The 20,769-nt window shown below is 39.0% G+C and overlaps 1 protein-coding gene across 1 annotated transcript in view; it reads right to left on the reverse strand.

Annotated features, from left to right (window-relative positions):
• Positions 1–20,769, reverse strand: part of LOC136242503 (uncharacterized) — a 48,971-nt gene that overhangs the window by 15,369 nt on the left and 12,833 nt on the right. The window contains exons 3-6 of the mRNA XM_066033976.1: positions 4,166–4,333; positions 831–873; positions 520–706; positions 294–413 (exon numbers count right to left, since the gene is read on the reverse strand). Of these exons, the coding sequence (XP_065890048.1) occupies positions 294–413; positions 520–706; positions 831–873; positions 4,166–4,333 (518 nt within the window). The remainder of the gene's footprint in view (positions 1–293; positions 414–519; positions 707–830; positions 874–4,165; positions 4,334–20,769) is intronic.

Consider the following 20,769-nt stretch of genomic DNA (forward strand, 5'->3'; position numbering starts at 1 on the left):
CATAGTTTTATGCATGGGCTCCATCATCTAAAGTCACACAGAATACCCAAATAACCTTTGGACACATAGTACTTCACTCAACCATATTGAAGAACCTTATTATACACTACTGTAAAGATTCTAGGTACCTCCACAAGACTACAGACACTAGGACACTGAAATTCAGCTTTCAAACCAGACCTGTCTAGTTTTCACGTACGTAAGGTTTGTGTAGATTCCTGAGGGACATGTACTGTATTACCTAAATGCACTGTTCATATACAAACAGTATGAACTGATTACATATTACTTACTGCTGGCTCATCCCTTGTTGCATCATAACGATGAGGTTCTTTAGCTTCTGCTGCTTTTGTTGACACAGCATATTGCACACCGGTAGTTGAACTTTGACGTGGAATAATTCCAACAATGTACTGTAAAGCAAGTATGTAGCAATACATGATATAAATATTGCTTTATGTAAAATGTGTAGATAACGTATCAAAATGCATTTACACCTTCATACAATGCAGTAACTACCTTTTTCTTATCCACTGCTGCATAGGCATATTCAGGTGGTGGTTCATTGAGTGAAGCAGTTTTAGTAGACACGGCATATTCTACTCCACCAGCTGAAGATAGGTGTGGGACAACTCTAATACCAGGCTTATCAACTGCATCACAGTAGTTCTCTGGGAATGTGTCTTTCGCAAAACTACCTGTTGGGCTTTAAACACAACAAAATAAATTACTATTAATAATTAAACTTTATTGATTAGGCTAAATAAACAATGCATACGTAGCTGTATTGGGTTCTACATGGTACTGCTAATAGCTGATCTATAGCCTACCTCTGCAGAGCTGCATATGTCTCTTTCTCAAGATCAGCTCCACCTATATAGCAGGAAAGGTATTTAATTAAGTGTGTGGAATTAAATTGGTAGAATTAGTACTAGTAATAGCATGGGTAGCAGTGAAATTTGGGATAAATACCATGAGTGTTGTATTGGAAATTTACCATTTCCAATACAACAAGAGTGGTATTTATCCCAAATTTCACTGCTACCCATGCTATTCCCAGTTAATACCATACTAGCTGCATATACGCATGCTGTGCATTAGCTGCTATGTACGCAATTTGTCACTATGTACTAAACATGTGTCAACACTAATTGTTAACATAAATTCTAGCCAATGAAATTGCAATTACAACATTTTCACTGCTACCAGTGAAATACGGGATAAATTTCACTGCTACTATTGAGACTTTTGTATGGGCAGTAAAACAGGTATGGTATTATACCCTAAAATACTTCATTACTCTGAAATTATTATATTAAATACCCATTGTCACCTTCTGACTGGTTTAGTGCTATAGTTAGGTATGTTTGCAGTTAATTATGTGTACTACACATACTACTAAGTTACAATAGTAACTAGATACAATACTTATGTACACACAGTCACTAGTAAACATGCTTTAAAAAAAATTCTACTACTTTTGCACCATTCATGCCACAACCAAAATAAGTAAACACATTCTGTGTACTGTACTCCATGATTCATGTTGCATATTTTAGTTGAAACTGAGCTAAAATGGTGGAAAATAATAATTGGGAAAGCGTGTGTATGTATAGTTTATTTTTTCCTCTTTCACAAGGTACAGTATATCTGAGTGGAATAATCGTACAAACATGAAGTTAACAAACAAGCATATAAAGTAACTTATCCACTAGTTACTTCTGCAAAAGTAATTCTAACTAGATAATAGTAATGAGTCACTAGAAACTAGTTACTATTTGAAGTAACTCTGTCTACTGTGTCTCTACTGTTGAAGTTCTAGGCATGTGGGGATAAAATTCCTACAATCTCTGTTTGGTGAGGTAGAAATGGTACTGAAAAGTTGGCATCTAGAATAGTTTGATTAAAGTCATATTTGACCGGATTTGCGAAAAGGTATCTTTTCCACACATTTTACATGCCAGCAAACAAAATGATGTAACACTTGACTCCTTACACTGATTAACTTGCTTTTAGTTTCGAACTGCAGCCAGATACTTTATCTGCACTCATGGAAAATTTCAAGCAATTACATACAATTATAAAAAAAGGTACGAAGTTACAAAGTTCAAAAAAATGGGTCAAATTTTTTGTGTGAAAAAGGTACCTTTTTGCAAATCCAGTCACATATTATGCTTTCCATTATATATACTTGCATTCATAACCAGGCCGGTGGAAGCTCTTAGTAGCTGGTCAGGTAACAAGCCAGGTAATGATTCAGGGATTGTGATGAATGTATGAACTCTAGGGGGGGTCTGGGGGCATGCCCCCCCCCCCCCCCCCCCCCAGGAAAATTTCAAACTTTTAGTGTTTGTAAACCACATTCTGAAGCAATTTTAGCACTTTTAAAGAGTTGATTTTAAGATATTGCTTCATACATACACTGACTTTTGTAGCTAACTTCCCTGAGCTGTCACACTAGCTACCTTTCTATAATATGTTGTAAAGTCTAATTTCGTTTATACAATTGATCAGGTTTTTACAGGCTTTGCCTTCTTACCTGTACCCCAATAATAATAATAACCTACCTCTCAGCAGAGCTGGAAGAACGTCCACCGCACGTGCTTCGATCATTAGATGAACGAATATAATAGAGGATAAACAAGTGGTAACGTAAAGTCGGCTGCACATCCTTTTTCTGCATTAAAGGTTAGAATGGTTGGTGTCTATAAATTAGTGTATGTCATGACGACGTAACTACTATACGGAGCTACCTTATTAGTGTGTAGCTATATTAGCTTAGCTAGGCATACGCTCACATGACTGGCTTGGGCTGTGAAAATCTGCTACGGCAGTGGCCGTAGTGGCCATAGTGCTTCCACCAGCCCTGATAACATAGTGCCTTTATGTACTCGATGCTTTCCCATTGCACCCATACTTAGTATATATGTGACCGGATCTGCAAAAACCTGACATAATGGCGCAAGCCTAAATTTTCAGTATAGGTTATTCATTGCAATGCGTAAAATATTTGCATAAATGAAAAAAAATTGGAAAATGTTTAAATGCTTTGTTCTTTATGAAGAAAGAGTGCAATGATAAAAACATGGGTGCCATCTTATTCACCCACCCAAGAGGAGTTCGAAAATCTTTGTTACGTAGCAGTAGCCTAAAGGATACATGAGTTATAGGTGTCTGTTTACGTCATGTCAAAGCAGTCATACGCGATTGGTTTTTGTTCACTGATTTCGTCTCTGTATGTAGTGAAGAAAGGTAATAGGAGAAACAATTCACCATATAATGGACTCCCCTATTCATGGCGAACACGACGGTACAAATGGCAACTCTGTACTACATTGCATTTGTAAGTTACAGTCATTTTTGTAAGCACCTGTAATTTGTTTTCCCAATACTTGCTGTACAAATCGATCTTTCTGTTGCTGCTACTTTGCCGGGCTGTAACTCCAAAAGTTGTTGGCATACAAGGCTGAAATTTGGCCAAAGCATGCACTCGGCTAAGTAGATTATAAATATTCAATAATAAAGAATTGGAAAAATGTGCCATCATGTCAGGTTTTCGCACATCCGGTCACATATGTAAAACATATATGTGAAAGGGTAACCTGTCAAAGTATTACACTGTACCTAATCTACATAATTTAAAAATGCAGCAGATGGAGCTTCTTCACAGCTACATAAAATAAAGGTATTTAAGTAGATAAATTTTGCATGGTTAAACATTGATGTGAGAAATTCTATACCTGGTGGGCTACAACCATTCAATAGTTGAAACTATGATTATCGTAAATTTTATGGACTGTGTTAATTTCATTAGCTATATATAGCTATCCAGTAAGAAGAATAGTTAGCACTATGTACATGCTTATATCATCCATTATACATGATATAGCAATTAACGCATGATATATTCTACAATATCATTTACAAAAATACTTTATAGTTTGAAAAGTAGCAATATGCTGCATTGCCATCCATGCAACCAGGAGTCTACAGAGTTAGTAGATAAAACTCAACACACTTCATGTAATTTTTATAATATTCATAGGTAAACAATGTATGTGTGCTAGAATTGGGATATTTGCATTAACTGTATAAGAAGGGAAGGGTGTTTATATGCATTGACTAATATGGTCACAATAATAATAAATGTACCATTCTCATTTACCATTCTTCTTGTAAACACAAAACCAGTACAACATAACAATGATGATGATCACCACAATAACTGCAATTATTCCTCCAACAACTCCACCAATAATACCTCCAGTACCTCCACCTCCACCGCCACCACCACCACCAGTACTATCACTACTACCACTGCTGTTGCTAGTAGCTACAAAATTGTATGAAAGAGCAATACATTACAATGTATGCATTGTGCATATACATATGAAGACCATGAATTTTATTTGGACATACACCTAATGTAAGAGATACATAGCACAAAGTGTGGCCAGCCAGCCGGCCAGCCAGCCAGATCACTGTTACAAGGCTGGAGACCAAATGAGCAGCATATGGCCACCATTTTACACCACAGTAACTACTCACCAGTGAGATGTGTCTTTACGAGTGCATGCCCTCTGCGCCCTACCATTCTTTTTATCTTCAATCATCATCTTCATGCATATTGAGGCATTGATTTTTCCAATTAACAATTTCCTTGAGCAGCTAATTTAGACACTGCAAAATTATTTAAAGAGTTTAGTTACTGTTAAAGATACTAGACACCTGATAGATGCCTTTAACTTCACGATAGGTCTAAGACCATGCCCATTGACAATCTTGGATGGTTAATAATAATCAAGTGTGGAGACCACACCTCTTAACAATTAAATTGTTTATTAGAAGTTTCAAGATATATAGTTTTAAAGAATTCAAGTCATCATACATAACTTTTCAAGGATAACAAGTACACATATGAAATCGACACAAGAAATTGTGCAAATTTCATAACATATTACTAATAAAGTAATAAATCTACACAATTCATTACATTATAGACCACTTGCAATATTTGTAGCTGCTTGTAGATTTACAGAAAATCTGATGAGTTTGATGAGTGAAGTATTATCATAAATGTTCACAAAGGGGTGGAGGGGTGGACAAGAGATAGATTTTATAAGGAGATAGAGAGCCCAGACAAGGGATTATAGGACTGTTTTAATTAACTCTTTAGTGGCTGATACGCCTCAACACGGAAAATGATTGGCCAACTAAAACAGGCTATCCACCAGTGTACCACTGATTTTCATCAAGCCCGATTCTCAACAAGGCCATAAATCATGATTCAAGCTTGTCACACCACCCAGAAAAGATAGCTAAAACCAGCCTTAAGTAGTTTGAGGGTCAAAATCAATAATATGGTGGTGTTGGTTTGATTTTGACTGATGTGCAATTTGGATCGAATTTTTTACATAATACAATATTGCATACATAACAGCCTTACACCAATTTGATTAATTAAATTTAAATGGTATTGATAAGTTTAAAATCATACTATGAGCTGTGTAAATTGGCTAGTACGTATGTGCAAGATTTAATGCTAAGTACATACAGGGTAATAGCCAAGTGGTATTGTATTACAGTTTATTAAACACAGTCAATCTCACTTACACTGAACAGGTTACAATCAAGAGGGAGGAGCAGTATTCATTGTTGATGGGTTGGCTACGCTACCGTTAATCCTTTTGTTCTGCTGCGTAGTGTGATTTTGTGTATTTGTGGAAGCAGATCAAGTAGGGGGCATCCAGTTCAAGTAGATGACCTTACTCTGGCTGGAGGCCTGCCATTGGACTGATGTTACATTACTGTTTTATTTTTAATTGTATTTTTAATCAATGTAATAACAGGTTACAATCATAGTACAATTAAGAAGATTAATAGTCACTGCAACTCAGAAGAAGTACAACAATAAGTGTACCAGCTACATAAGCAGAGTACAAGTACGTATACAATTACAACAACTATTGATGAAATTGTTGAGGCCTTTTTCCTGAGTTGGCGTTTGTATAAAGCCCAACCAAGGTCCTCAAAGCCACTGTAGGTGTCAATTATTAAATTCAGGTAGACTATGAGGTCTATAACACATTCAGATTTGGCATGCAGTACCACTCCAATGCATGTAAGTTATAAAGCATTGGATCTGGTCCATGATATGTGTGACATCCTGTTGTTTGTGTCTGGAAGCTTATGGATTAGTCGTTGTCTGTAGTATTTGTTTCTATTGGGGATTAGCTTGCCATATCTATGTTCAGACCACTTTCAAGACTTGTACCTGCTTGTAGAGTTTTCTGCCAAATAAGATAGAAAATCTGAGCAGTTGGATGAGCAAAGTAGTATCACTAGTGCAGGAAGGGGGAGGGAGGTGACGGGGTTGGCAGGAGATAGACTTCAAAATAGAGTCAGACAACGATTGGAGTCCAGACATGAGATTACAGGGTTGTGCTGGCTTCTTAGTGGCTGTTACAGTTGTATGCAGCAAAATCAACAGAAATAACATTTGTCCAACATCATCAGGCTATCCACCAGTAACCCACTGATTCTTGCCAAGCCAGGTCCTTCACAAAGCCAGAAGCTGCTATTTGAGCTTGCCACACCACCCAGAAAAGTTGTCTGTTAAAACCAGCCTCGAGCAGTTTGAGTAATGCTAAGTGTCAAAACCAGCAGTACGATAGTATAGCTGGTGGTGGTGTTAGCTTGTTTTTTGCCAGATGTGCAATTTGTATCAGTTTTGTAAAATCTAGTCACATACCTATGCTGTTGTTCCTTTGTTTAAGGTTATCTTTTCCTCTGAATCCTGGTGTTTTCACTTCATCTTCTGAATCAGTGCCAGTCTTGTTAAAAGTGTAAAGGACAATCTTCACAATTTTTGGGATGTATTTCTAACCTGTATGTCACGACAATGCTCAGCAGTGGTTGTTTCACTGGCTGACCGATTGCTTCACTTCCTTGAGGGTGTTCCTGCTGGAGCAGTATCCTTAGTGGCAGTCGATGATTGTTGATGAGTGGAAGCTCTGGCTCTGGTAACACTGTGGGTTGATGTAGAGGATGGTTTCTTCATCAATATTTTCATTTTACAGCAATCCATTATCACTGGTAGCTTTTTTTGATGATGATACATGGCACCTGGTTGTACGTATTGTTGCTCAAGTGCTATTCCTATTGTTGCAAACATGTTACTCTTTTTGTTGCACCTCCCACATTCTTATTAATACAATACAGTATATCATCGACTGAGATGTGTTGCATGCTAGCTTGAGTATAAGTTTAACTACTTAAATGTCATCTAAATTAATTTCACAACAATGCGTGATATTGATAAAAGTCTATAGTTAATATAGCTATCTAGCAATTGAAGCAGTAGCAGCTTTAGTGTCCTGTATAATACAAACTGCACATAAAAGGTATGTAATTCACATGTGATGTTTGCAAAAGTGCATAAATAATCATAAGAAAATTTAAGAGTAGGGATCATAGAAATAAAAAAGTAGTAAAATGAAGGAGATCATTCTACACTTCAGCCATACACATTTAATCCCTAATTAAGTTATGGCTGTACAATTACAGAACTATATGACCAAAGATATGTATGGCTGTGGGTGTAGGGTGGTCTATCTTGGTCAATATAAAATATTGCTTTAACGACACAACTGAATTATTAAAACTGTGCTTTTGCATTGGATGATATAAATTAATAATCTACTAATTCTGTTCAACTAAAATTTCCATTTAAGCGGTCACTAAATTGAGTACTTAAAGTTTAAGTAATTCAGCTGTACCTGTAGACATCACAATTTTAAAACCAGGTACGTGCCCACAGCCAGCCAAAAGCCAGCTGTGGGCACGCACATGGTTTACTGAAATTGTTTTTGTAAGTGTGTGTGTGTACCTACAGTACAGCTCAAATACAACTTCGTGCACGCATGGAGTAAAAACGCGTGCTACTGAACACCAAAACGCATGTAGCTTAACAGTGCACGCGTGGAGAATAAAGTTACACATTACACGCCATGCGTTAATACGCAGGGCACAGGCTAGTGCACGCGTGTAGATTCTCCAATGCTCGTGCATTCTATACAACACGCGTGTGCCTGTTGGTTGTGAAGTTGGCTGTCTGCGTGTATGCTACTGCACGTTTCCTTCGTACAGTAAGTAAGGTAGATGTATAATTGTAATTACTCCACAGAACGTACATACAGTGTACAGTATACTAATGTACGAATGTGGTGCTGGTATTGTATCATGTTTACTTTGCTATTGAAGACAGTTATGGCAAAGCCCCCAGGCGTACATACAGTGTACAGTATACTAATGTACGAATGTGGTGCTGGTATTGTATCATGTTTACTTTGCTATTGAAGACAGTTATGGCAAAGCCCCCAGGCGAAACTCGCTTACTGCGTCAACCCAGCCAATGGCAGAAAAACTCATGTTCTAAACTCTCAACTTAAGAGGTATGTTGCTAAATTATCAATGTATAATTCTTTAACAGTTCAGTTCAGGTATATAATAACAGAAATAGCTATAAATACGGAGCCTTTTGAAGCACCTGCTAAATTCGAAGATGTTAAATTAAGTTGAAATGCTGAAGCTACAAAGCAAGCTGTGGGCTACTGAGCTGGCCTGCAATATTGGAAACTTTATACATTGTGCATGATGTACTACTTACCTGATAGAACTTCAACAAAGTATTCTGCTCACAGTACCCAGCAATGGTGCTTATCAATAGAAAATGACAAAATAAAATAGATAAGCCTTAATTCTTTATACAAACTAATAAATATACTACAACTAACCTAGAACAGCACAATTTTCTATCCTATGACAAACTTAGCCATGCATGCATTACACAAGTAACAATAAACACTCCATACAGAAATGAGTGAATTGATTAGAATTGCTTCAGTTGGCATAGTGGGTTAATGAGTTGTATTATGACTTGTAGCTGGCTGCTACTAAATTCTTGCATTCTGTGCTTATTAGGTGTAATAGAAACTACATATATTTTTAACAGCTTATGGTCAATGTACCTCACTAGAAACAGTGGCTCTCAAAGCCGCTATGGTACTTCCACCTTTACTACTTCAAAGACCACACCATAGGTCTTCAAATCACAACAACAAACAGTGTTTGGAACGTTGTTTACAACTGTGGCATGATGGTGATTTGTTGCAGTTATTGCAAGAAGGGCGTACCATCCAACAGCATCTGCAGCCCTCTAAGGCTTGTTCTTCTACTGATACTGCTCACATATTTGCTCAATTAATGTTCCAAGGAAAGGTTAAGGCTGCCCTTCGGTTACTTTCATCTAACTCATGGGGAAATTTCCTTCTCCTTAGTGCTAAAGTGGGAGACAGTACTGTTTTAGATGAATTGAAGAAGAAACATCCCTGTTCATCTCCTATTAATTATGATGCTCTGATTGACCCTAAGCTTCCATCATCAGAGACCTGTCATGAAGTGATCTTTGAGGGTCTTGATGGAGTAGTCATTCGCAATTCCTGCCTCAAAACTGATGGGGCTGTTGGTCCCTCTGGTATTGATGCTGCTGGTTGGTGGCGTATGTGCATTTCCTTCCAGTCTGCATCTGCTGATTTGTTTGATTCCCTTGCCTCTATTGCTAGACGGATGGCATCCATTTACGTAAATCCTCATGGCCTTTCATCCCTCTTGGATTCCCGCCTTATTTCCCTTGATCAGAATCCAGGCATTCGTCCCATCGGCATAGGTGAGACGAGTCGCCGAATTATATCCAAAGCTATTCTTTTTATGGTGAAGACTGACATTTTGGAGGCTGCGGGCAACCTTCAACTTTGTGCTGGTCAAGAGGCTGGCTGTGAAGCTGCAATCCATGTTATGGAAAGCCTTTTCCATTCTTCTACCACCCAGGCTGTGCTTTTGGCCAATGCCTCCAACGTTTTCAATTCCTTAAATCGGAATGTTTCTTTACACAATTTACATTTTATCTGCCCTCCACTTGCTGTTACTCTTACCAATGTGTATAGGGAGGCATCCTCTTTATTTACTGATGGTGAATGTCAACTCTCTGAAGAGGGGACCACTCAGGGTGATCCCTTGGCTATGGCCATGTATGCGCTCTCTACTGTTCCTCTTATACAAACGTTTGATGGCTTGGCCACCCAAGTATGGTTTGCAGATGATGCTGCTGCTGCCGGGTCTCTTGTTGACCTGCTGGTCTGGTGGAAACAGTTGTCTGGTTTGGGTCCTGGTTATGGGTATTGTGTGAATGCTTCTAAGTCCTGGTTGGTCGTTAAAGAAGATTACTATGACACTGCTTGCACTTTATTTGCTGGAACTTCCCTGCGCATTACAACTGAAGGTCGTCCCTCCTCTAGGTTTAAATCCATCTTTCTTCAGAAAAAGGTATGTCAATGATGACATTATTCAGCTTTCCAATTTTGCTTCCAGTCAACCACATGCTGCATATTCCGCTATGATTCACGGCCTGTCATCTCGTTGGACCTTTTAACTAGGACTGTGTGTGATTTGTCCTCTCCACTTGCTCCCCTTGAGGAGGCTATTCATCTGCATTTGCTGCCAAAGTTATGTCTCCATGCCCCTAATGACTCTGAACGGGCAATGTTTGCTTTGCCAATTCGTCAAGGGGGCCTTGGTATATTTGACCCTTGTAAATCTTCCCAAGACAACTATTAGTTTTCCACATCCGTTGCATCCCCCCTAGCATCTGCCATCTTGAATTAGCTTTCTTGTTTTGATTCCTCCATCCTACAACAACAGCGTGCTCTTAAATAAGAAGCTCTATCCATCAAACGTCAGAATCTCTCTCAAAGATTTTCAGAGTTTTTCTCAACTTTGTCCAACAATCTCCAACTGTCCCTGAAACTTGCTGGTGAGAAGGGTGCATCCTCCTGGCTTTCCATTTTGCCTTTGGAATGTCATGGATTTACTCTCCACAAAGGTGACTTTTGCGATGCGTTAGCTCTCCGTTACGGTTGGTCTCCTAAGAATCTTCCTGTCAGCTGTGTCTGTGGCAGATCCAACAACATTGAACATGCTCTAAGCTGTCCGAATGGAGCCTTCCCTACCATCCGCCACGACGACATCTGAGATTTGACTGCAGAATTAATGTCAGAGGTTTGTCATGATGTATCTACTGAACCTCCCCTTCAACCCTTGAGTGGTGAATCTCTCTCCCTACGTACAGCTAACCAAGCTGTTGGTGCTCGGTTGGACATCAAGGCTTCTGGTTTCTGGGGTTCTCGGTTTGAACCTACTTTTTTTGATGTTAGAATATTTAACCCTTATGTCCCTTCAAACCGTTGTAATCCCTATCGCCAGCATGAAACTTCAAAGCGTCTTCAGTATGAGGAGAGAGTGTGAGAGGTGGAACACGATAATTTTAGTCCTCTTGTTTTTTCAACTTCTGGAGGCATGGGTGCCTCCACCACTGTGGATTACAAGCGCCTGACCTTCCTCCTATCATGTAAGTGGAAATCACCCTACTGTAGGGTGATGAGCTGGCTTCGCTGCCATCTTGGCTTCTCCTTATTGCACTCTGCCATCATGTGCATAAGGGGTTCTCACTCCTCCTCTGGTCATCCCTTTAAGGGTCATGTTCCAGTATCAGTTGACCTTGCGCGAGTTTTCCTCCTACCTCTCCGATAGAATCCATTGATACCCTTTATTACTTTGTTCTAAGGACTAGCTAGTTTTGTCACAGCTGAGTAGCTTATAGCATAAAGGCCTTGAAGCCTACAACCAGTTTGAATGCTAGTGGTTGGGGAAGGATGTTCAAGACATATCCTACTGACACAAGGAAAGTCACTGTCTGGGTAAGTATGCAGCCAAGTAAATGTTGACAAGAAAAGTCAGAATGTGATGGTTCTGGAACTGTGGAGGATCAGCTTGCTGATTGCCAGACAGCTACTCATGAACTAACTGAGCAAGCAACTGAACCTCTACCACCATTGGAAAGTTTCGTGGGTGATGATTTCACTGGAGCACACGCTGACATAGGGCTACTGAAGGCTACATTTGACTGTGTGAGCAGGACGTTGCCACCAAATTGTCAAGGTTTAGGGTGTGTCAGTGACAAATAGTTAACAGAACACTGGTATATTTTGAAGAAACTCTTGCCAAGGGATATAATGTTGGTAGACTGTGGATTTGATATTACTGTTTCTTTTGGAGCATTGCAAGCTACATTGCACCTTCCTTCATTCACAAAAGGAAGAGTCAACTGTCAGCAGTAGAGGTTAAGCAAACTAGAACTATTGCTAATGTCCCGTACACATGTGGAATGTATCATTAGCTCTGTCCAGCAAAGGTTTCCAATTCTTCAAAGCACTTATAATTACTGACTCATGTTTGATCAGAAAGGTGAAAAGGTACCTTTGATTGATTGAATAATTTGTTTGCTGTGCTTTAATCAATGTATGTGACTTGTTTGTACCATTATTGACTAAAACTAAAGTTAATAGACAATTGTACAGTAAATATTATCTAATCCAAAACAGCCAAGCTGTAAAAAAAGTGTGCGGCCCTCAGAAAGGCTATGGTGAAAAAAGATGTGAAATTCAAGGTGGCGGCCAAGAAATATCTGTGATGGTAGGTTAATGGTAAAAATTTTAATAATGACAATTCAGGTAAATTTTGTGAAGCGGCACAAAAATTCACCTGAATTGTCGTTATTAAAATTTTACCATTAACCTACCATCACAGATATTTCTTGGCCGCCACCTTGGATTTCACATCTTTTTTCACCATAGCCTTTCTGAGGGCCACACACTTTTTTTACAGTTTGGCTGTTTTGGATTAGATTTCATTTCTTTTTGTATTTGTATACCCCAAAGCCGACCTATGGCCAGCTTTGGGACTTTTTTAACCTATGTTTTTTTTCTTTACTACAGGAAGAAGAAAAGATGGATGAAGTAGATGTATTTTAAATATTTTATCAGTAAATGTACAAATTATATTTGTAATACATAATCTAATCAAAAACAGCCAAGCTGTAAAAAAAGGTGCAGCCCCCAAAAAGGCCATGGTGAAAAAAGATGTGAAATCCAAGGTGGCGGCCAAGAAATGGCTGTGATGGTAGGTTAACGGTTACATTTTAATAACAACAATTCAGGTGAATTTGGTGCCAAGACCAAGCGGCACAAAATTCACCTGAATTGTCGTTATTAAAATGTAACCATTAACCTACCATCACAGCCATTTCTTGGCCGCCACCTTGGGTTTCACATCTTTTTTCACCATGGCCTTTTTGGGGGCTGCACCTTTTTTTACAGCTTGGCTGTTTTTGATTAGATATCACTTCTTTTTGTATTTGTATACTGCAAAGCCGGCCTATAGCTGGCTTTGGGGCTTTTTTAACCCATGTGTTTTTTTTCTTTACTACAGGAAGAAGAAAAGAACTTAAAGAAGAATTTTACTACTTCAATTATTTTTGATTTTATTAGTAATTATACAAATTATATACATATATTTATTACATGCCCATTATGCCCCACAGGATATTTTTTTGCAGCTGATCTCTCTACTGGGTGACTTGAAATGTAGCTGAACTATATACAGGATGGTTTCTTTGTAGCTGAACTCTCTACAAGGTGACTTCGTCCAGCTGATCTCTCTACGGGGTGATTTGTTTCTAGCTGAACTCTCTACAGGTGATTTATTTGCAGCTAAACTCTCTACATGGTGGTTTCTTTGTAGCTGAACTCCCTACATGATGGTTTCTTTGTAGCTGAACACTCTACAAGGAAACTTCTTCTCTACAGGGTGATTTGTTGTAGTTGAATTCTCTACAAGGTGGTTTGTATGAGGCTGAACTCTCTACATGGCGGTTTCTTTGTAGCTGAACTCTCTACAGAGTGATTTGTTTGCAGCTGAACTCTCTACATGATGGTTTCTTTATAACTGAACACTCTACAAGGTGACTTCTTCTAGCTGATCTTTCTACAGCGTGAATTGTTGTAGCTGAACTATCTACAAGGTAACTTCTTCTAGCTGATCTCTATACAGGGTGATTTGTTTGTAGTTGAATTCTGTACATGATGGTTTCTTTGTAGCTGAACTCTTTACAAGGTGACTTCTTCTAGCTGAACTCTCTACGGGGTAATTTCTTTGTAGCTGAACTCTCTATATGATGGTTTCTTTGTAACTGAACTCTCTACAAGGTAACTTCTTCTAGCTGATCTTTCTACTGGGTGATTTGTTTGCAGCTGAACTCTCTACATGGTGGTTTCTTTGTTGCTGAACTCTCTACAAGGTGAATTCTTCTACCTGATCTCTCTACAGGGTAATTTGTTTGTAACTGAACTCTGTACAAGTGTGTTTTTGTGGGTGATCTCACTACAGGTTGATTTGTTTGTAGCTGAACTCACTAAAGGGTGATTTTGCTTGTAGCTGAACTCCTTGCATTGTATCTAGTTTCTAGCTGATCTCTCTACAGGGTGATTTGTTTGTAGCTGATCTCTCTATAAGTTGATTTGTGTGTAGCTGATCTCTCTGCAGGTTGATTAATTTGTAGCCGATCTCTCTACAGTGTAATTTGTTTGTAGCTGAACTGTCTATAAGGTGATTAGTTTGTAGCTGATCTCTCTGCAGGTTGATTTGTTTTAGCTGAACTCTCTACAGGGTGATTTACTTGTAGCTGAACTCCTTACATTGTGTGTAGTTTCTAGCTGATCTCTCTACAGGGTGATTTGTTTGTAGCTAATCTCTCTACAAGTTGATTTGTGTGTAGCTGATCTTTCTACAGGTTGATTTGTTTGTAGCCGATCTCTCTACAGGGTAATTTGTTTGTAGCTGAACTCTGTACAAGGTGCTTTTTTGTAGGTGATCTCACTGCAGGTTGATTTGTTTGTAGCTGAACTCACTAAAGGGTGATTTGCTTGTAGCTGAACGCCTTACATTGTGTCTAGTTTCTAGCTGATCTCTCTACAGGGTGATTTGTTTGTAGCTGAACTCTCTATAAGGTGATTTGTTTGCAGCTGAACTCTCTACATGGTGGTTTCTTTGTTGCTGAACTCTCTACAGGGTGTTTTGCTTGTAGCTGAACTCTCTACAGGGTGATTTGTGTGTAACTGATCTCTCTACAAGCTGATTTGTTTGTAGCTGAATTCTCTGCAAAGTGTTTTTGTTTGTAGCTGACCTCTCTTCAGGGTGATTTGTTTCTAGCTGATCTCTCTACAGGGTGATTTTTTTTGTAGCTGACCTCTCTTCAGGGTGATTTGTTTCTAGCTGATCTCTCTACAGGGTGATTTTTTGTAGCTGACCTCTCTTCAGGGCGATTTGTTTCTAGCTGATTGCTCTGCAGGTTGATTTGCTTGTAGATGAACTCTCTACAGGGTAACTTGCTTGTAGCTGATTACTTTGTGTCTAGTTTGTAGCTGATCTCTCTACAGGGTGATTTGTTTGTAGCTGAACTCCTTACATTGTGTGTAGTTTCTAGCTGACCCCTCTACAGGGTGATTTGTTTGTAGCTGATCTCTATACAAGTTGATTTGTGTGTAGCTGATCTCTCTACAGGGTGATTGTTTGTAGCCGATCTCTCTACAAGGTAATTTGTTTGTAGCTGAACTGTGATTTGTATGTAGTTAATCTCTCTGCAGATTGACTTGTTTTAGCTGAACTCTGATTTGTTTTTAGCTTATCTCTGTACAGGTTGATTTGTGTGTAACTGATCTCTCTACAAGCTGATTTGTTTGTAGCTGATCACCCTGCAGGTTGATTTGTTTCTAGATGATCTCTCTACAGGTTGATTTGTTTGTTGCTGATCGCTCTAAAGGTTGATTTGTTTGTAGCTGAACTCTCTGCAAAATGTTTTGTTTGTAGTTGATCTCTCTACAAGGTGATTTTTTATAGCTGACCTCTCTTCAGGGTGATTTGTTTCTAGCTGATAACTCTACAGGGTGATTTTTTATAGCTGACCTCTCTTCAGGGTGATTTGTTTCTAGCTGATATCTCTACAGGGTGATTTTTTGTAGCTGACCTCTCTTCAGGGTGATTTGTTTCTAGCTGATCGCTCTACAGGTTGGTTTGCTTGTAGCTGAACTCCTTACATTGTGTCTAGTTTCTAGCTGATCTCTCTACAGGGTGATTTGTTTGTAGCTGATCTCTCTACCAGTTGAATTGTGTGTAGCTGATCTCTCTGCAGGTTGATTTGTTTGTAGCCGATCTCTCTACAAGGTAATTTGTTTGTAGCTGAACTGTCTAAAAGGTGATTTGTTTGTAGCTGATCTCTCTGCAGGTTGATTTGTTTTAGCTGAACTCTCTACAGGGTGATTTATTTGTAGCTGAACTCCTTACATTGTGTGTAGTTTCTAGCTGATCTCTCTACAGGGTGATTTGTTTGTAGCTGATCTCTCTACAAGTTGATTTGTGTGTAGCTGATCTCTCTGCAGGTTGATTTGTTTGTAGCTGATCTCTCTATAGGGTAATTTGTTTGTAGCTGAACTCTCTATAACGAGATTTGTCTGTAGTTGATCTCTCTGCAGGTTGATTTGTTTTAGCTGAACTCTCTACAGGCTGATTTGTTTGTAGCCGATCTCTCTACAGGGTAATTTGTTTGTAGCTGAACTCTCTACAAGTTGATTTGTGTGTAGCTGATCTCTCTGCAGGTTGATTTGTTTGTCTCTACAGGGCAATTTGTATGTAGCTGATCTCTCTACAGGGTGATTTTTTTGTAGCTGACCTCTCTTCAGGGTGATTTGTTTCTAGCTGATCTCTCTGCAGGGTGATTTTTTGTAGCTGACCTCTCTTCAGGGTGATTTGTTTCTAGCTGATTGCTCTACAGGTTGATTTGTTTGTAGATGAACTCTCTACAGGGTAATTTGCTTGTAGCTGAACTCCTTACTTTGTGTCTAGTTTGTAGCTGATCTCTCTACAGGGTGATTTGTTTGTAGCTAATCTCTATACAAGTTGATATGAGTGTAGCTGTTCTCTCTGTAGGGTGATTTGTTTGTAGCCGATCTCTCTACAAGGTAATTTGTTTGTAGCTGAACTATCTATAAGGTGATTTGTACGTAGCTGATCTCTCTGCAGATTGATTTGTTTTAGCTGAACTCTCTACAGGGTGATTTGTTTCTAGCTTATCTCTCTACAGGTTGATTTGTTTGTTGCCGATCGCTCTAAAGGTTGATTTGTTTGTAGCTGAACTCTCTGCAAAGTGTTTTGTTTGTAGTTGATTTCTCTACAACGTGATTTTTTGTAGCTGACCTCTCTTCAGGGTGATTTGTTTCTAGCTGATATCTCTACAGGATGATTTTTTTGTAGCTGACCTCTCTTCAGGGTAATTTGTTTCTAGCTGATCGCTCTACAGGTTGGTTTGTTTGTAGCTGAACTCTCTACAGGGTGATTTGCTGGTAGCTGAACTCCTTACATTGTGTGTAGTTTCTAGCTGATCTCTCTACATGGTGATTTGTTTGTAGCTGATCTCTCTACAAGTTGAATTGTGTGTAGCTGATCTCTCTACATGGTGATTTGTTTGTAGCTGATCTCTCTACAAGTTGAATTGTGTGTAGCTGATCTCTCTGCAGGTTGATTTGTTTGTAGCCGATCTCTCTACAAGGTAATTTGTTTGTAGCTGAACTGTCTATAAGGTGATTTGTTTGTAGCTGATCTCTCTGCAGGTTGATTTGTTTTAGCTGAACTCTCTACAGTGTGATTTATTTGTAGCTGAACTCCTTACATTGTGTGTAGTTTCTAGCTGATCTCCCTACAGGGTGATTTGTTTGTAGCTGATCTCTCTGCAGGTTGATTTGTGTGTAGCTGATCTCTCTGCAGGTTGATTTGTTTGTAGCCGATCTCTCTACAAGGTAATTTGTTTGTAGCTGAACTGTCTATAAGGTGATTTGTTTGTAGCTGATCTCTCTGCAGGTTGATTTGTTTTAGCTGAACTCTCTACAGTGTGATTTATTTGTAGCTGAACTCCTTACATTGTGTGTAGTTTCTAGCTGATCTCCCTACAGGGTGATTTGTTTGTAGCTGATCTCTCTGCAGGTTGATTTGTGTGTAGCTGATCTCTCTGCAGGTTGATTTGTTTGTAGCCGATCTCTCTACAAGGTAATTTGTTTGTAGCTGAACTGTCTATAAGGTGATTTGTTTGTAGCTGATCTCTCTGCAGGTTGATTTGTTTTAGCTGAACTCTCTACAGTGTGATTTATTTGTAGCTGAACTCCTTACATAGTGTGTAGTTTCTAGCCGATCTCCCTACAGGGTGATTTGTTTGTAGCCGATCTCTCTACATGTAATCTGTTTGTAGCTGAACTCTCTATAAGGTGATTTGTTTGTAGCTGATCTCTCTGCAGGTTGATTTGTTTTAGCTGAACTCTCTACGGGGTGATTGCTTGTAGCTGAACTCCTTACATTGTGTCTAGTTTCTAGCTGATGTCTCTACAGGGTGATTTTTTGTAGCTGAACTCTCTACAGGGTGATTTGTTTCTAGCTTATCTCTCTACAGGTAGATTTGTGTTGATTTGTTCATTGCTGATCACTCTAAAGGTTGATTTGTTGCAGCTGAACACCCTGCAAAGTGTTTTGTTTGTAGCTGATCACTCTAAAGAGTAATTTGTTTGTAGCTGAACTCTCTCCACAGTGACTTGTGTGTAGCTGAATTCTGTGTAACTGAATTCTCTAGAGAGTGACTTAATTGTAGCTGAATTCTCTACACAGTGCATGACTTGTTTATAGCTGAACTTTCTTCAGTGTGACTTGTAATGTTCTGAATCTCTATAGTGATATATTTGCTTAACTCTCCACATGGTGACTGTCTTCTTGCTGAACTGTCTATAAGATTAACTGTTTGCAGCTGAACTCCCTACAGAATAACTTGTGATGTAATAAAATTCTATAAAGGAATAAATAAATTAGCCGAATGCTCTATTAGGGTGACTGTTCTATTAGAGTATCTCGATCTCGCATTTGCTACACGGAGTTGGCTTTCGAATCATAACTCAGTGGTTTGTAATCCGATTCTTCTGTACTACTGCAAGGACTTTCTATGAAGATTATTCCAGCAATACACCGATTTTCAGCTCATTGCTCTAAGCGGTTTGCCTAGTAGGCGTGAAAACTAATACTTTTTTATTCGTAAAAATAGATCGCGTAATTGTGACACAGGTTGGGTTTTGTGTCATATCTCCGTGGTCTTTATCTCCATTCCTTTCAAACCACCAAAAGGCACTCTTACGATGGTTACTCCATCTACATAGCAATTTTTAACTCATTCCATGAAGCGGTTTACCCTGTAGGCGTGACAACAAATCGATCTTGTTTTACGCGAATAATCGGTCATAACTCCTGAACCATTCATCGGATTTGTACCCAATTTGATGCTAGGATTCGCCTTTGGACTCCCTTTCTGTGTGCCAAATTTCAAGGCGATCGGAGTACGTGTTTACTTGTTATAGCAATTTTTGCAAGTGTGCGAAAAGACGAAGAAAAAAAGGAAGAAAAAAAAACGAAACTTTGGCAGCTCGTATCTCGGAAATGGCTGGAGCGATTTCCTTCAAATTTGGAATGTAGACTCCCTTGGCTGGCGGGCAACAGTGTAGCAAATTTCGTTCCAATCAGATAAGTGATCACCGAGATACAAAGGTGTGAAAATGACGTTTTCGTTCTTCCTGTCAATATACTCACGGGTGTGGCGCGCCGGCATCTTGGGCTGCACGACACACTACCGTGTGTCTTGATATTGATTACAGAAATCTCCATGGTGGTTTCTTTGTAACTGAACACTCTACAAGGTGACTTCTTCTAATTGCTCTCTCTACAGGGTGAATTGTTTGTAGCTGAACGATCTACAAGGTAACTTCTTCTAGCTGATCTCTCTACAGGGTGATGTGTTTGTAGCTGAATTCTGTACAGGTGATTTGTTTGCAACTGAGCTCTTTACAGAATGGTTTCTTTGTAGCTGAACTCTCTAAAAGGTAACTTTTTCTAACTGATCTTTCTACGGGGCAATTTGTTTCTGGCAGAATTTTCTACAGGGTGATTTCTTTGCAGCTGAACTCTCTACATGGTGGTTTCTTTGTAGCTGAACTCTCTACAAGGTAATTTCTTCTAGCTGATCTCTCTACAGGGAGATTTGTTTGTAGCTAAACTATCTACAAGGTAACTTCTTGTAGCTGATCTCTCTACAGGGTGATTTGTTTATAGCTGAATTCTGTACATGTGATTTGTTTGCAGTTGAGCTCTTTACAAATGGTTTCTTTGTAGCTGAACTCTCTCCAAGGTAACTTCTTCTAACTGATCTTTCTACAGGGTGATTTGTTTGTAGCTGAACTATCTACAAGGTAATTTCTTCTAGCTGATCTCTCTACAGGGTGATTTGTTTGTAGCTGAATTCTGTACAGGTGATTTGTTTGCAGCTGAGCCCTTTACAGAATGGTTTCTTTGTAGCTGAACTCTCTACAGGGTGAATTGTTTGTAGCTGAAATCCCTACAATGTAACTTATTCTAGCTGATCTTTCAACAGGGTCTAGCTGATCATTCTACAGGGTGATCTGTTTGTAGCTGAGTTCTCTACAGGGTGTTTGTTTGCAGCTGAATTCTCTACATGGTGGTTTCTTTATAGATGAACTCTCTACAAGGTGACTTCTTCTAGCTGATCTCTCTACACGGTGATTTGTTTGTAGCTGAACTCTCTACAGGTGATTGGTTTGTAGCTGAACTCTCTACAAGGTGATACTTCTAGGTGATCTCTCTACAGGATTCCTTGTTTCTAACTGAACTCTCAACAGGGTGATCTGTTCATAGCTGAACTTTCTACTGGGTGATTTGTTT

Source organism: Dysidea avara, chromosome 1, assembly GCF_963678975.1.
Source record: "Dysidea avara chromosome 1, odDysAvar1.4, whole genome shotgun sequence".
Classification (NCBI taxonomy): domain Eukaryota; kingdom Metazoa; phylum Porifera; class Demospongiae; order Dictyoceratida; family Dysideidae; genus Dysidea; species Dysidea avara.